We start from the raw sequence: 16081 nt of genomic DNA on the forward strand, positions 1-16081 counted from the left end.
GCCCTGGCACCGCCCCCATGAGCATTCAGCGCAACCCTCCTTCCGCCAATGGGACAAACGCCCGGCCTCTGTGCGGTCGGGCCAATCAGGAGGCCGGAAGGGGCGGGCGCTAAGATACGTGGCTCAACGCGCGCTGGGGGAGGGGAAGCTCCGGGTCAAGGAGCAAACCCGGCACAAGATGGCGGCGATAGCGGCAGTGGAGGCGCGTAGGAGGCGGTGAGGAGCTCGGATCCCGGGGGCGCGCACGGGACGCCCCCAAGCCCCTAAATCCCGTATCTTTCCTTTCTTTATGTTATCCTGAGACTCCGCCATCCCCGGCCTCGTGAGGACTCTTTGTTTCTCTGGAGCTGGCCTCAGGTTGCCCCAGCCTCCTCGCATTAGATCCGCGCGGCGTTGGGGGCCCCTTATTTCTGGGGCTCCGGACCGGTGGCTTTAGAAGGCCGCAGCCGTGCGTTTTTCTTGGTCTGGGCCGCTCTCAGCCGCCGCCCTCCCTGGCGGATTGCGGCGGTTAACGCTGCCACCTCTTTCCTGCAATGCGCGGGGCCGTCGGGGCGGGGGACGAGACGCGGCCAGGCCTCCGGGAATGCAGCCTGCTGCCCTGCGGCCCCCAGCCGGGCTGGAAGCACCGTAGCCGGCAGTCTTGCTTTCCACTGCCCTTGCCCTTCTCTCGAGAGGCCCGGACCCTGCCCTGCCCTGGTCTTCACGTGGACACCATACCTGGCTTGTTCGGTGTTCACGGTCGTTGGGCATGGCTGGGGCAGGATCTCGTAAGTTAACAGTCGACCTGGACGATGTTGCTGAAACACAACAATGATTTGGTCTGCGTTCTCTAGTTAATATTACGGAAAAAACGGCTTGAAACAGTCAATCAGTGCCACAAAGTATTTACCAGGATCTAACGGATGTATTAGGGTGGGGAGAGGCGTGTACTGTTGGCAGCAGTGGAAAAGCATGGATCGGAAATCCTATTCTGGAAACCTGTGATCTGAAACAATAAACGGGTGCACCTTTCCCTGCGACTCATTCCTAAACTTGACTTGTGACCACCTCTTGCTCAGAGGCGTTCGAGGCCTTCCGGAGTTCTTAGGGCCTTCCAACAGGTTACATCTGAAAAATCTTCAGAAATCCTATCCACATTGGCATCTCTCCAAACCCATTTTATAGATGTTGCAAATAAGACTCCAGAAAGTATTTAACTCATGTACTTCTGCTTACTTCTGCCTTGGGCCGGTATAGACATGGGGTCAGTGGCTCAGAGTGTCTGCTGCAGTCACTCCTGCTTGTGGTGTGGGGGTGAGGGGCCGCACATGCCTTGCTTTTGAGTTTTCTGGGAGCATTTCTTCTGCTTGTTTTGCTGCTCCTTGTTCCTGCTTGGCCTATTAAACCACAAAGCCTGGTGTTTCCCTCACCTTTCTGTCTGGCCTGGTATGCTTTGCCCTTTCTTCTGGAACTGGAGGGCTTACTCTGTTCCATAATCTCCTTCCTGGTGAATTTCTTTACCTTTAGCTTTCCAGCTGATACCGAGGCTAGTGGTGGATACCGTGTGTTTAGTAGGCCCTACTCTCTGGCTAGCAGGGTTTGAGTGGTGAGAAGTCTGTGTTTTGTTTTTCCCTCTCCTATATGGAGCACTTTCTCAAAGTGTGCTCCTAGATCAGTCACTGGGAAAAAATGCAGATTCCCTGGGACCTAGGAATTTTCATTTAACAGTCACTGCTCATAATTCTTAACAGACACTAAAGTTGGAGAATGCCTGTTTAGGATGTACTCAGAATGGAGAATATATCCTTAACAAACTGACTTGCTTAAATAAGCCTGTTAGTCCCTTGTCTGTCACTTGATGGCATGTTGGGGAAGTGGCGGGTTTGTAGTAACCTTAGGGGGACGGTCCTCAGTGAGGCAGGCCCTGCTGGTGGTTGGTGCACCGTGCTGTACATCGTGCAGTACCTGAGCCCCGGGGTCACACACAGTTCAATCCCGCTGGTGCCTCATACTGTTCAGTCTTGGATGAATTATTGAATCTTTTATGTCTCAATGTACCCATCTGAGATCAATTCCAATCCTACCTTCACGAAGAAAACAAAGGGAAAAGAGTTAGTGCATAAAAAAGTTTGGTTCTGAACACTGGTTGCCCATTGGGACTGTTTTGTTATTGTTCAGTCCGTGTCGTGTCCAACTCTTTTGCGACCGCATGGACTGTAGCCTGCCAGGCTCCTCTCTATGAGATTTCCCAGGCAAGAATGCAGGAGTGGGTTGCCATTTCCTTCTCCAGGGGATCTTCCCCACCCAAGGATTGAACCCACATATCCTTCCTTGCAGGCAGATTCTTTACCACTGAGCTGCCCCGGAAACCTTAGAATTATTTAGGGGAGTTTAAAATCTGATGCCCAGGTCCCATTTCAGGCCAGTTAGATCAGAACTTTGGGGTGAGACCTGGGCATTGACACTACTGAAAACTACAGATAGAGTTAAAAACTATAATGCAGTTAGCCAGGCTCCTAGATGTAAATTAGGACTCCGTACAAGTTGAAAGTCGCTCAGTTGTATCCGACTCTGTGACCCCATGGACTATACAGTCCATGGAATTCTCCAGGCCAGGATACTGGAGTTGGTAGCCTTTCCTTTCTCCGGGGGTCTTACCAATCCATGGATTGAACCCAGGTCTCCTGCATTGCAGGCAGATTCTTTACCAGCTGAACTACAAGGGAAGCTCAGTACAGGTTAGCTCTTGTTATTCTTTTCAAGCTCAAGTGGTGATAGTGGTGACTTATGTCAAAGATACAGGAGTGGAGGTCTGAGGAGCACGATGATTAGAGCGTTAGGGATGTTAGGACCCCAGGAAGTGTGGCCAGCAGGCTAGCTGAGGGCACATCTTTAACTTTTTCACTGTCACTCCCCCTAGCGTCTTGCCCATGAAAGGCATGGCTTGACTTTGTTTCTCTGTTCTACACGGATGCTACTACCACCTCCCCTGGGATTGGCTGCTACTGTGCCTTTCCTCTGAGAGGCTGATGTAACCTGAGTCAATACCTGGCCTCTGAAGGCCAGGGATCCTTTGTCCACTTCCTCTGCCTTTTGAAGGGAAGGTGTGAGTGAGCCAACTCCTCAGGCCTTACACTTAACCCTGGGTCCAGTTTGCCTTCTTTTGCTGTTTAGTGGGAGTCTTACCTTGCTCCCCTTTTAGGGTCGTGGTGGGGAAAGGCCTTCACCTCTGAAGTGGGGCCCTTTCTGACCCTGCTCTGATTATTCCCTGGTCATCCTTTTCCTTCTAGGTCTTGGACCGCTTTGGTACTGGCCTGTTTAGGGGTCTGTCTGGGAATTACCTTTGCTGTGGATAGAAGCAACTTTAAGACCTGTGAAGAGAGTTCCTTCTGCAAGTATGATATTTCTGGGAGACTGGAATGGAAAGTAGGGTAATGTGGGAGGTGTCTGGCAGGTGAGGTAGCGTGGGTCACTGCAGCTGATAGAAGGACTTAGGGCCTTGGGGAAGCCCACCCCCTTCTCAATTGTTTCACTTGACAGGAGGCAGCGAAGCATACGGCCAGGCCATTCCCCCTACCGAGCCTTACTGGACTCTCTGCAGCTTGGTCCTGATGCGCTCACAGTCCATCTGATCAACGAAGTCACCAAGGTCAGGGGAGAAAAGGAAGAGTCAGATGGGGGTGGAGAAATAGCCGGGGGGAATTGGGGAAGGGGAAACCTATGGCCCACATCCCATGCCATCTAACTGTGGGACTTTCACTTTGTGAGGAATTCGGGTCTCAGATCCCTTAGGCAAAGGGCTAGAAGGAGGAGATCCCCTCAGGAGAGAAGTGGGTTCAGAGGGCATTCCTCGGTGTAGCTCTTTCCTTTCTCCACTCCCTGACCTCTGCCCCCACAGGTGGTGCTGGTGCTGGAGCTCCAGGGACTTCAGAAGAACATGACTCGCATCAGGATCGATGAACTCGAGCCCCGGAGGCCCCGATACCGTGTGCCGGATGTGCTGGTGGCCGATCCCCCCACAGCTGGGTAAATTTCCCCTGAGAAACATAGCCATCTCCATGGCCCTTTCGTCCTTCCTAAGGAACCTTCATTTGGCGGCTGACTTTCTCTTCCACGTTGGAATGATAAATGAGTAGCACCTTGCTGCTCTCAACCTCCCTTCATCTCTTCCTTTGTTTCAGTTGTTTTCTCTGTTGATTGACTGACTGAGCCAGGTGGCTTGTGGGATCTTAGTTCCCCGACCAGGGACTGAATCTGCACCCTCAGCAGTGAAAGCAGAGTCTTAACCACTGGCCACCAGGGAACTCCCTTGCTTGGTTTCTCTTTCACCTTTTATCTTTGTGCATTCAGCAGACAAATACAGCTTTCTCAGTATAAGAGGAAATCAGCAAGGCCATGGAACTTGCCTTCCAGGAATACAGCGTCTCTGTAGTTGGTTCCTCCCTTCCCTTCCTGTCCCATCCCACTGTCTTGTCTGATTTCTTCTCTTTTCTTTTCTGTTGTCTTTTTTCTTTCTTTCTTTCCTCCCTCCCTTCCTCCCTCCTCTCTTTCTCCCCACTTATTCAGGATAGGATTATTCAAGTACTTGGGCCACGACACACTGTCATTATTCCATGCATGGCTCTCTGTTAAGTATTTAACGTAGAAAATAGCATGATAAACCCTTCACCCAACCCAAACACATACATCTTACTGCCCCGTACCCCTGACTCCTTCAGAGGTGATTGTTACTCGAAAGTTTATTACTCCCTTGGTTTTTGTTCTCACAGTTATGTTGTGTGTATATGTATATAAACATACGTGTACATATACGTACATACATACGTGCATGTGCCAAAGTGATAAATTCTGTGATTTTGTTTGTTTTTGAGCTTTTGTTTGTTTTGAGCTTTGTAGGGAAAGTATTTTAGTAAATGAGATCTTTTGGGATTTCTTTTTTTTCACTTACGTATTTAACTCTGTTGCATGTAGCTTTAGAAATTCATTTTTACTGCTGTATAATACTATGTTATATGAATATTTCCCAACTTCACTTCTCCATTTCTGTGTTGATGGGCATTTGGGTTCTTTCCAGAGTTTTACTCTTCACAGTGTTGGCTTGAACGTTCTTGTCCATGTCTCCTGTCTGCCTGTGCAGGAGTTTCTCTGTGATGTAGAGCTAAGAGAAGAACTACAGAGTATAGAACATGGAAATAATCAACTTTCCAAGATAAAGCCAAAGTGGCTTGCCAGTTTACACTTCCACCAGCAATATATGAGACTTACTGAACTGCATCTTCTCCAACCCTTGGTACTGTTGGACTTAACTTTTGTCAGTGAAGGGCTGTAGGATGATACCACGTGATGGTCTTGGCTTGCTTGTCTTTCCAGTTTATGAACGATACATTGAGCATGTCCTCATCTTTCTATGTTTATCTGTCATTCTGGTTTACTCTTCTGTGAATCGGAAGTTTACGGCTCTGCTCATTTTCCTTTGATGTTGTCTTCGCTGATTTGTAGAAATTTGTTAGTCTTGATACCAGTTCTTTATTATGTACATGTTTTACAGCTGTATTTTCCTGGGTTATAGTTTATCTTTTCACTTTTGTAAAATTATAGAATAATTTTAGATTTATAGGAAAGTTTCAAGAATATTATGAGACTTCTTCTATACCTTGAATTCCTATTTTCCCCTGTTATTTAACATCATTGTTGTATATTTGTCATGCCTAATGAATAGATCATTATTGTTAAGTAAAGTTCTTAAAAAAATTCTTTTTAAATTTTGTTTTCATTTTTTTTAGTTGAAGTGTAGTTGATGTACAGTATTATGTAAGTTACAGGTGTATAATATAGTGATTCACAGTTTTTAAAGGTGTTACTCCATTTATAGTCACTATAAAATATCGATTATATTCTCTGAGTTGTACAATATACCCTTGTAGCTTAAAGTCCATATTTTATTGTTTCCTTAGTTTTTAGTCTTTTTTCTGCCTGACAGTCCCATTTAGGATTCTGTTTTATATTTAGTCGTCAAGTCTGCTTAGACTCCTCTAGATTGGGACAGTTTCTTAGACTTTTTTCTTGTTTTTGACTACCCTTAAGGGATCTATCAATAAACCAAAATTCTGAAGTTTATATTGTCAGGTATATTAGCCTGGTGTTCACAGTTTCTAAGTTGTGTTTAAATAATCTGAACCTCAGGGTCAAAAAAACGTTTCTTTATAGTTTCTTCCAAAGGTTTTACTTGAAAATTTTAAGTCATAATCTGTCTGGAGTTGTTGTATCTGAAATGAGATAGGATTGTGATACCATTTGTTTCCTCTACAGAAAATGTGTTTTTCTTATCATTGTTAACGTTTTTCCTCCTGACCTCACTGAACTGCCACGATGTCTATTACATTTCAAAGTTCTGAGTATGCCTGGGTCTGTTTCCAGGCTCTTTATTTGGTTCCTTTGGTCAAACTTGTCTGTCCCTGTACTGTTAACCACACTTCCTGTATAGCTCTTAGCACTTGCCCTTCTTCTAAGTGTCATGGCTACTCTTGGCCCTCTGCATGTCCTTAGATCCTTTTTGATCTCTTTCCTAGGCTGTCTGTCTCTGGCCGGGATGACAACAGTGTGGAGCTCACCGTCGCCGAGGGACCCTATAAAATCATCTTGACGGCACGGCCATTCCGCCTTGACCTGCTGGAGGACCGCAGCCTTCTGCTCAGTGTCAATGCCCGAGGACTCTTAAATTTAGAGCACCAGAGGACCCCCAGGGTCTCGTGAGTACAGGGGTCAAGCACTGAAGGAGACCTAGTGTGAAAGAACCTAGAGGTGTTGAGGGGTCTGGCACTGGGGCCCTGGGAGGAGATGAGGTGGCGGTGCAGCCAGGTGGGGGCTGGGGCTGGGAGAAACTGACCAGCAGGGAGGGTAGGAAGCAGACCTGGCTCGATGTTTTCTCCATGTCCTGTACAGACCAGGAGGCAGTCTCATTGTCCATTGTCTGTACCCTGGGCACCTCCTCGGGGAGGCCTGCCTAGATCTGCCTTTCCCTCTTCCCCCTCTCACACCATCACACTTCCCAGATTTATTTTCTTTCTTTTTTTTGGTTTTTGGTTTTTGGTTTTTGTTTTTTATTTCTTCCCCTGCCCCATCTCTGGAAGTTTGTCGACTGAAACTCACTTTTATGTTTCTGTTTTTGTGTTGGTTTTGTGCCTCCTTTTCCCCTTCCCTACCCATCTCCTCCTGCCCCAGTTTCTCGGATAAAGTTAGTCTCACGCTCGGTAGCATTTGGGATAGGATCAAGAACGTTTTCTCTAGGTAAATCCATGACCACTGGTACTGTATCTGTTCTTCTGCCCTTACCCGCCCTTCACTCTGGCCCCCAAGGAAGGTGCCCCGGACCTTTTCCATGCCCTTCCCTTCATTCGCCCATTTACCCCAGCTATATGGTCTCTGGTTCCTGTCCTCCATTCCCCTAGCTGGGAGCCCCCTGGGAGAAGGAAGATGAAATGTTGAACGAACTTGAGGAGTGTAGGGAGCTCCTTGCTTTGCCAGAGGGTGGAGAGATGCTGCCTGTTTCTGGGGTTCCTGGCTCTCAGCTGGCATGCACTGAGGCCCTGGGCAGACCTGCTTGCCAGCTGCCCTTGAAAGCATTCTTTGGCAGAATCTCTTGTTTTAAGTTCCTGCGTATAAGCCTGACCGTGTGTAGAGGTTTGACCATGGTTGTGACTCACTTGCCTTTGCAAAACCGTGTGTCAGCCCAAGAGGCTGAGGCCCAGTGAGGGAAGGTGGGGCCAGAGTCTCTTGGTAGAGGCAGCAGGGCCAGGACTGGCATTCCGAACCCACGCCCTTGAACCTGCCTGCCTGTCTCTTCTGGAACGCTGGCAGAGGCTGGTGGCTGGGCCTGTGTTTGGAAGGCACCTCCAGGTGGCATTTCCTTCTCATTTCCCTTTCTCATGTCTCTCCCCATCCTCTGCATACTTACCTGCTCACTGGGGGTCCCTCTCCAAGCTTTGACATTCAGTCCATTCCTCCAATGTCTTCGTTCCTTTGGACCCTTGGCTCTCTATTCCCTCACCCCTCCTTCCACTAGCCCCTCGTCCCCGCCCCCTCTGGATTGGAGCAGACAGCTCTCCTACCTTCCAGGCAAGGATCAAAAGAACCAGCTGAGGGCGATGGGGCCCAGCCTGAGGAAACACCTGGGGATGACGACAAGGCAAGTCGGTGATGGTGGGTAGTTGGAGCACGGGGCTGGCTGGAAGGTCGGAGGGGAAAGGCCCACAAGAAATTTGAGCTTAGTCTTGCCATTAGGGATGGGATTTAGAAAACAGGCAAGGAAAGAGAGAGAACTGGTGTGTGATTGGGCAGTGGTCCACTTTCCTCCTTCCAGCCAGATGAGACCCAGGGGAAGCCAGAGCATGATGAGCCGGGAGCCTGGGAAGAGACGTTCAAAACTCACTCTGACAGCAAGCCTTACGGTAGGGGCTGGGAGAGCTTTGGGCAGGGGTGCAGGGAGTCCTTGTCAGGCAGCAGCTCCGGAGCTTATCTTTTGCTTCTCTTCCAGGCCCCATGTCTGTGAGTTTGGACTTCTCTCTGCCAGGCATGGAGCATGTGTATGGGATCCCCGAGCACGCAGACAACCTCAGGCTGAAAGTCACTGAGTGAGTCCCACAGTGACATCAAGGTCGGGGGAGGTAACGGGTCAGAAGTCAGGGCTGTGGGGAATGTGCATACAGATTGGATACTCCGGATGAGCCTGGATCACTCCCCATGCCCAGGGCGCCTTTGGCGGTCAGATTTTCTGCTTGGAGAAAGGGCAGAGGGGCCAGTGTTTATCCTGTGTGTACCACGGTCAAGGGCTGGTCTGTCTGTCTACCTGTAGGGGTGGGGAGCCGTATCGTCTCTATAATTTGGACGTGTTCCAGTATGAGCTGTACAACCGCATGGCCCTGTACGGGTCTGTGCCCGTGCTCCTGGCACACAGCCCCCTTCGGGACCTAGGCATCTTCTGGCTCAACGCTGCAGAGACCTGGGTTGACATATCCTCCAACACTGCTGGGAAGGTGAGAGCACAGGTGTGGGGAGGGATCAGTGGGCCTTGAGCCAGATGTACGTGCTGGGCCATTTGCTTTGAAGAGGCTGGTAGGGTGGCCTGTCTGGTTACCTGTTGGGGATTGGGTGAGAGACAGGCCTTGGCCTCGTGAGCAGCCTATGAGTTCCCCAGTCACTCCCCGAAGACACAACCCATGGGGAAGGTGTTTCTCTTCCTTCATTTATCATCAATATGTTTTTATTGAGTTTGCAATAAGAGCTAGATCCCTTTATCCATATGGGGAATATACTGTATGTTGAGTTAGGAAAGGAAGAGGACAGAGGTTAAATAGGTAATAGGTCTAGATGAGCTCAGTGGTGGTAAGCGCTGCGAAAGAAATACAGCGGTTGTGGGGGGAGGATGGGTAGGGCTGCTTGTGAGGGGGCTGAGAGAAGCCTCACTGAGGAGGTGACGTTTAACCCCAGCCCGAAGTGGCTCAAGGAGCCTGCTGTGAGAGCACTCAGGAGAACACTGGCTTGGGAAGCGGGAGGGTGGGGTCAGACCTCTCTCTGGTCCTCCCTGCAGACCCTGTTTGGGAAGATGCTGGACTACCTGCAGGGCTCTGGGGAGACTCCACAGACGGATGTTCGCTGGATGTCTGAGAGCGGCATCATCGATGTCTTCCTGATGCTCGGGCCCTCTGTCTTCGATGTCTTCCGGCAGTACGCTAGTCTCACAGGTGTGTGGCGCCCCTACTCCATGGGCCTGCAGCCTGCTTTCCTGATCCTTGTCTCCCTGAGTGGGAGTGGGTGACTGTGCATTTTCAGCAGTCCTGTGCCTCGGCCTGTTCTCTGGCCCAGTCCCGGTGTACCTCCCTGAATTTCCGGGCATCTCCATTGGCTCCAGGTTGAGCCTGACCCCGCTGTGACCCCGTCCCCCCCCCACCCCGAACCTGCAGGGACCCAGGCATTGCCCCCGCTCTTCTCCCTCGGCTACCACCAGAGCCGCTGGAACTATCGGGATGAGGCTGACGTTCTGGAAGTGGATCAGGGCTTTGATGACCACAACCTGCCTTGCGATGTCATCTGGCTGGACATTGAGCATGCCGATGGCAAGCGGTATTTCACCTGGGACCCCAGCCGTTTCCCACAGCCCCGCAACATGCTTGAGCATTTGGCCTCCAAGAGGCGGAAGGTAAGAGGGCTGCAGCTGTGGTTGGTTTTCTCAGGCATGATTTCCCTGGAGAGCTCTGACCACCCGTGGTCCTTGCCCACAGCTGGTAGCCATTGTGGACCCCCACATCAAGGTGGACTCTGGCTACCGTGTACACGAAGAGTTGCAGAACCTGGGTCTGTATGTTAAAACCCGGGATGGCTCTGACTACGAAGGCTGGTGCTGGCCAGGTAGGTGGGTCCAGAAATGAGGGGGAATGATTAGGAGACCAGGGAGCTTGCGTGGAGGCCGGTTTGCCCTTCGTGGGTTTAAAGCCATCCTTGACTTTTAGGCGCAGCTGGTTACCCTGATTTCACCAATCCCAAGATGAGGGCCTGGTGGGCTAACATGTTTCACTTTGACAATTACGAGGTACGGCAGCCTGTCTTTCCCACACTACCTCTTGGAGTCAGTCTCTGCCTGCCAACCCTGCTGTGGTTGGTTGCTTGTAAGATATCAGGGCCCTTGATGATCCTGGGAGGACCCTGAGAGGTGCATCTGTCTGGACTCCCAGGAGCTCTCTGCTCTCACACTGTTTGTCTTCTTCCTCCCCTCTGTCCTCTGTTCCCATTTTCCGCCTTGTGTTCTCAGGGCTCGGCTCCTAACCTCTATGTCTGGAATGACATGAACGAACCATCTGTGTTCAATGGTCCTGAGGTCACCATGCTCAAGGATGCCCAGCACTATGGGGGCTGGGAGCACCGAGACGTGCATAACATCTATGGCCTCTACGTGGTAAGGGACTGAGGCGAGACCGAGGCCCGAGAACTGGTGCTGACGGCAGCTGGTTTTGCCCCTTACCACCGCTCTTTCCTGTTCCCATGCAGCACATGGCGACCGCGGATGGCCTGGTCCTGCGCTCCGGGGGCATCGAACGCCCCTTTGTCCTGAGCAGGGCTTTCTTCGCTGGCTCCCAGCGCTTCGGTAAGATTTGGAGGAGAGATTTGGTGGAGGGACCTGGGTCTGGTTCTAGGGGAGGTCTGTCCATGCAGCCATCCTTTGAGTGGTGCGCTTCCTTCCAGCTGTGCATTTAAAGGGAGGCAGGGCATGGGGTGGCCAGTCCCTGTTGGAGTGCTCTGGTGAACTCCGCCACTTTCAGCAGGACCCTGGGGGCCCCAGAGCAGGTGTGACAGGTCAGAGAGGTCAGCTGTCTTAAGGCCGAGCCCTTCACTGTACGTAAACTCCCTCCCTCTTCTCTTCCTCAGGAGCCGTGTGGACAGGGGACAATGCTGCTGAATGGGACCACATGAAAATCTCGATTCCTATGTGTCTCAGCTTAGGGCTGGTGGGACTTTGCTTCTGTGGAGGTGAGAGGAGGAGGAGTAATTTGGGGCCTTGGTTTGGCGGGAGAGGGACAGGGTAGAGGGCACAGATGGACCCTAGGCTTGAGCAGAGAACCGATAGTCCAGGCCGGGGCCTTGGGGGGCTCCTTAGCCCTCCTTCACCCTCTTCTCAACTTGCTTTCTCTCTCCCCTCTCCAGCGGACGTGGGCGGCTTCTTCAAAAATCCAGAGCCGGAGCTGCTTGTGCGCTGGTACCAGATGGGTGCCTATCAGCCATTCTTCCGGGCTCATGCCCACCTGGACACTGGTCGGCGGGAACCGTGGCTGTTACCGTCTCAGTACCATGAGATCATTCGAGATGCCCTGGGCCAGCGATACTCCTTACTTCCTTTCTGGTACACCCTCTTCTATCAGTCCCATCGCGAGGGGATCCCAGTCATGAGGTAAGGCATTCGCTTGGGTCTGTGGAGAGTGGACTGAGGTTGCTCGGAGACAGTGGGGACAGGGTTCCATCTCTGGGCTCTTTTCTTCATTCGCCAGGGCCTTGTAAAGGAGGGAAATCTGATTGCAAGGGGAAGAGTGAGAGGAGACCAGTGGGGATGAATAGCAGTAAACGTCCCTGAGTGCTTATTGACATGCCAGGGATCATCCATCATGACCTGCAGAGCCTGAAACAAGTTAGACAAGTGTCCTATCCTTGTGAGGAAGACAGAGCGACGTGTAGACAAATATATAAATTTGAAAATCGCCAACACTGACAAGCTGTTTGTAAAAAGTAGAACACGGTAATGGAATTAAGTTCCACAAACAGGCCACGTAAAGATGAGGCCTGTCTGATGAGTAAGACAGCCACTTGTGGTCCGAGAATGTTCCAAGCAGGAGAGATTGCAAGTGCATACATATGAAATGGAAACCAGTTTGGTGTGTTCCAGCAGTGGGGAAAAAAAACAGCGTGTCTCAAGGGTAACAAACCAGAGGGAGAGGTAGGTGAGGTGGAGTGGAAAATACGACCTGATCCTGGAGGGCCTTGTAGGCCAGGATAATAAAGTGGCCACTGGAAGGTCGCTCTGCAGAACATTTTCCAGAAGGAGCTGGGGAGGAGGCAGCAGGGAGGTGGGTTGGGAAACCAGATGTCAGGTCCAAGGTTAGGTTGCATAGCTGAAGCCTTACTGGTTGCCAGATCCGGGTCTTAACGCCTGTGCTCTTCTTATTGCCAGTTCCTGGGGTAGCATCTTTGACTTCCACCAAAACAGCAGGTGTCTTCCTTTCTTGTCTTGCTTCCTTCCTAGGCCCCTGTGGGTGCATTATCCTAAGGATGTGACCACTTTCAGTATAGATGATCAGTTCCTGCTTGGTGAGAAACGAGGACAGTTAGTGGTGGGTTGGGGTAGGGCTGAGAAGAAGCAAGCACTGTGGGGGATATGTCTGTGGATGTGCAGGAAGGGAGGAGGGTCAGAGGCTGCTGCTGCAAAGGGGCAGGTGCTTTAGGGTTCCCTCTTTGGGAACCGATCCCCCAATTCAGAGTGGATTCTGCTGTGTTTAGGGGATGCATTGCTGGTTCACCCTGTATCAGACTCCGAGGCTCGTGGTGTGCAGGTCTATCTGCCTGGCCAAGGGGAGGTGAGTTAAGGAAGGGCATGGTAGGGAAAGAAGGTGGAGGTCAGAGAGAGTGAAGAGAGTGGGGTCCTCTGTGCAGCGAGTGACCGAGGCTATCTTCTGCACCCACAGGTGTGGTATGACGTTCAGAGCTACCAGAAGTATCATGGTCCGCAGACCCTGTACCTGCCTGTAACTCTAAGCAGTGTGAGTATGCCTGGCCCAGCTGCCAGCTCCATGTGCCTCTAGGTTTCCAGAAGGGGAGAGAGTGTGTATGGTGGAGTCCAGTTCCTAAGGGGGCACAGACTTGCAAGAGGTACAGCACCGCTGCTTCATCCTGGCACTGGTCTTGCCCTAGATCCCCGTGTTCCAGCGTGGAGGGACCATCGTGCCCCGGTGGATGCGAGTGCGGCGTTCTTCAGACTGCATGAAGGACGACCCCATCACTCTTTTCGTCGCACTCAGCCTCCAGGTGAGCGCGTGGGCAGGGAGCCGCCACCTCCATCTGTCCACCCTCCTAGAAGGCAGTCTTCCAGGGCAGGTGCCCCTCACTCCCTCTGGGGCTCAGGCTCTCACCTGTCCCACTTCCTGCTCAGGGTACGGCCCAAGGAGAGCTCTTTCTAGATGATGGGCACACGTTCAACTATCAGACTCGCCATGAGTTCTTGCTGCGTCGATTCTCATTCTCTGGCAACACCCTGGTCTCCAGGTAAGGAGGAAGAGCTTTCTTCCTTGGCAGCCTTTGCAGGAGGAGGTGGAGAAGGCAATGGCACCCCACTCCAGTACTCCTGCCTGGAAAATCCCATGGACGGAGGAGCCTGGTAGGCTGCAGTCCATGGGGTCGCTAGGAGTTGGACACAACTGCGCGACTTCTTCCCTTTCACTTTTCACTTTCATGCATTGGAGAAGGAAATGGCAACCTACTCCAGTGTTCTTGCCTGGAGAATCCCAGGGACAGGGGAGCCTGGTGGGCTGCCGTCTATGGGGTCGCATAGAGTCGGACACGACTGAAGCGACTTAGCAGCAGCAGCAGCAGCAGCAGGAGGAGGAGGCTGGGCCCCGGGATGCGCACAGCTCACTGTGCTCTCCTGTCTTGACCTTGCTCTGCCCTCCTCCTTTCTGCTCTGATAATTGTTTTCCTGCTGGGTATCCATTTTTGCTTCCTCCAGCTCCGCAGACCCCAAAGGCCACTTTGAGACACCAATCTGGATTGAGCGGGTGGTGATAATAGGGGCCGGAAAGCCAGCAACCGTGGTACTCCAGACAAAAGGTGAGTGATCTGGCCTCCGGGTTGGGGACCCCCACCTATGGGAAAGTAATTGCTGTTGATCCTGGCACTCTTTCTTCCTCCTCCATCAGGATCTCCTGAAAGCCGCCTGTCCTTCCAGCATGACCCTGAGACCTCGGTATTGATCCTGCGCAAGCCTGGCGTCAATGTGGCATCTGACTGGACTATTCACCTGCGATAACTGAAGGGATGTTGGGGTGGGGTGTGAGGGTCATGATAGTACTCTTCCTTCTGCCCTGGAGTTTGACCTTCCCCAGGCTTCACCTTTCTGATCTCAAGATCCAGGTTCTGCCAGCATCTGGGCAGGATGAGAGGGCTGTCCCTGGGCTCTGAATTTCTTTTGTGATCTCCCAACCTCTCCCACCCCATTGACTCTAAATCTCCCTTCATCTCCAAATATCCTGTTGCTCTAACTGGAGCACGTTTACCTGTGAAGACCTGGGGATCATAGGGCTCTTGCTGCCCTTCGCTTTCTTTTGGGAGCCCTCAGTCTCCTCCACACCCTCTCCATTTGTTTCCCTTGCGTGTTGATGCCATTTCTTAGAAGAAGATGACCGCAGCTTTTGGCCTCCTCTTCTCCTTCCCCTTCCTTCCCCACCAAACTGCTTCTCCCTCCTTTTATTTCTTCCTCCTGGTTCTTCTCTGTTGTCAGCCCTCCCCTGATACACTGGGACCACCCCTTACCCTGAGAAGGGATGAATGGATCAAAGGAGTGAGGTTGCTGGAAATCATTCTCTTCCCTGGCATCCCAACCTTTCCTCTCCCCGCTTCTATCTAGAGCTACTGCGGTTCTGACAGGGGCGTTCTACCTCCCCTGTCCCTTGGGGGAAAGAAGTTTACACTCCTCAAGATGGGGGTGGGCAAGACTTCTTTTGCCTCCTAAAATTTTGTCCCCTTGAGGGGCATTCAAGATGGAGAAATCAGTTGTGGTTTCATGGAATCACGGTCACCTGTATTTATTGCTGGGAGGAGGCTGAGGGTGGGGGACATGATCATGTGTGCCCAGGGCTGGCCCAAGGCCCTGGGTAGCGGGTGGGGGAGAACTCACTGGGGACAAGTGGGGGGGATATTTGTGGGAATTTTTTTTTTTACTTCCTTTTGGCCCCCAGCTGTGACAGGTTTTGATAAAAGGAGAAACAATAAAGAGAGAAACCATTAATTACTGTTGGTGTCTGGATTCTAGTTCTGGCCTGAACCACAGACCCTTAAAAGCCCAAGGACCTGACATTTTCAGCCTATGCCTTGTTGGTTGAGCAGAATGACTGAGTGCAAGCCTTCATCAGCTTGCTTGATGGCCAGTATGTCACGAAGGAACCTAGCAAGATCGTCAGACTTTAGTGGGGCCTAGTTCATAGTGGTGACTAGAGCTAATGGGGTCCCTCTAGAAATAGCTGTATGTTAGATGGTCTCACACTTAAGACTGCTTTTCTTTATTTAGAATTTATCTTTGGCTGTGCTAGGTCTTCACTGCTGCGTGGACTTTGCTTTAGTTGTGGAGACTGGGGGCTGCTCTTCATTGCAGTGCATGGGCTTCTCATGGTGGCTTCTCTTGTTGCAGAGCATGGGCTCTAGGGCGCTCGAACTTCAGTAGTTGTCACTCGTGGCCTCAATAGTTTCAGTTACCAGGCTCTAGAGCACAGACTCAATAGTTGTAGTGCACAGGGGCTTAGTTGCTCCTCAGCTTATGGGATCTTCCCAGACCAGGGTTTGAACCTGTGTCTCC

General features: G+C 51.4%; 1 protein-coding gene across 2 annotated transcripts; it reads left to right on the forward strand.

Annotated features, from left to right (window-relative positions):
- The first annotated feature begins 173 nt into the window (after nt 1–173).
- On the forward strand, nt 174–15517 carry GANAB (glucosidase II alpha subunit). Of its 2 annotated transcripts, XM_086383482.1 has the most exons (25): nt 174–216; nt 3270–3374; nt 3520–3628; nt 3878–4005; nt 6549–6728; nt 7201–7266; nt 8095–8168; nt 8343–8426; nt 8513–8609; nt 8831–9011; nt 9566–9719; nt 9939–10174; nt 10257–10383; nt 10485–10564; nt 10784–10927; nt 11020–11116; nt 11398–11499; nt 11674–11917; nt 12764–12828; nt 13018–13094; nt 13203–13277; nt 13429–13542; nt 13667–13779; nt 14240–14340; nt 14430–15517. In XM_086383482.1, exons 1-25 carry the CDS (start codon nt 179–181, stop codon nt 14537–14539), a joined length of 2901 nt encoding a protein of 966 aa, XP_086239608.1. In that variant the 5' UTR covers nt 174–178; the 3' UTR covers nt 14540–15517. The 2 variants fall into 2 exon arrangements, with proteins under 2 accessions (XP_086239608.1, XP_086239609.1); XM_086383483.1 differs by lacking the exon at nt 7201–7266.
- Nucleotides 15518–16081: the final 564 nt, after the last annotated feature.

The sequence above is a fragment of the Bos grunniens genome, chromosome 29 (assembly GCF_055505025.1).
Source record: "Bos grunniens cultivar Pamir isolate PY7600 chromosome 29, Bosgru_T2T1.0, whole genome shotgun sequence".
Classification (NCBI taxonomy): Eukaryota; Metazoa; Chordata; class Mammalia; order Artiodactyla; family Bovidae; genus Bos; species Bos grunniens.

Coding starts and splice junctions, on each gene's coding strand:
- GANAB (XM_086383482.1), top strand. CDS start 179: ATGGCGGCGATAGCGGCAGTGGAGGCGCGTAGGAGGCG. Junction 217..3,269: donor GTGGAGGCGCGTAGGAGGCG/GTGAGGAGCTCG, acceptor TTTTCCTTCTAG/GTCTTGGACCGCTTTGGTAC. Junction 6,729..7,200: donor CAGAGGACCCCCAGGGTCTC/GTGAGTACAGGG, acceptor CTCCTGCCCCAG/TTTCTCGGATAAAGTTAGTC.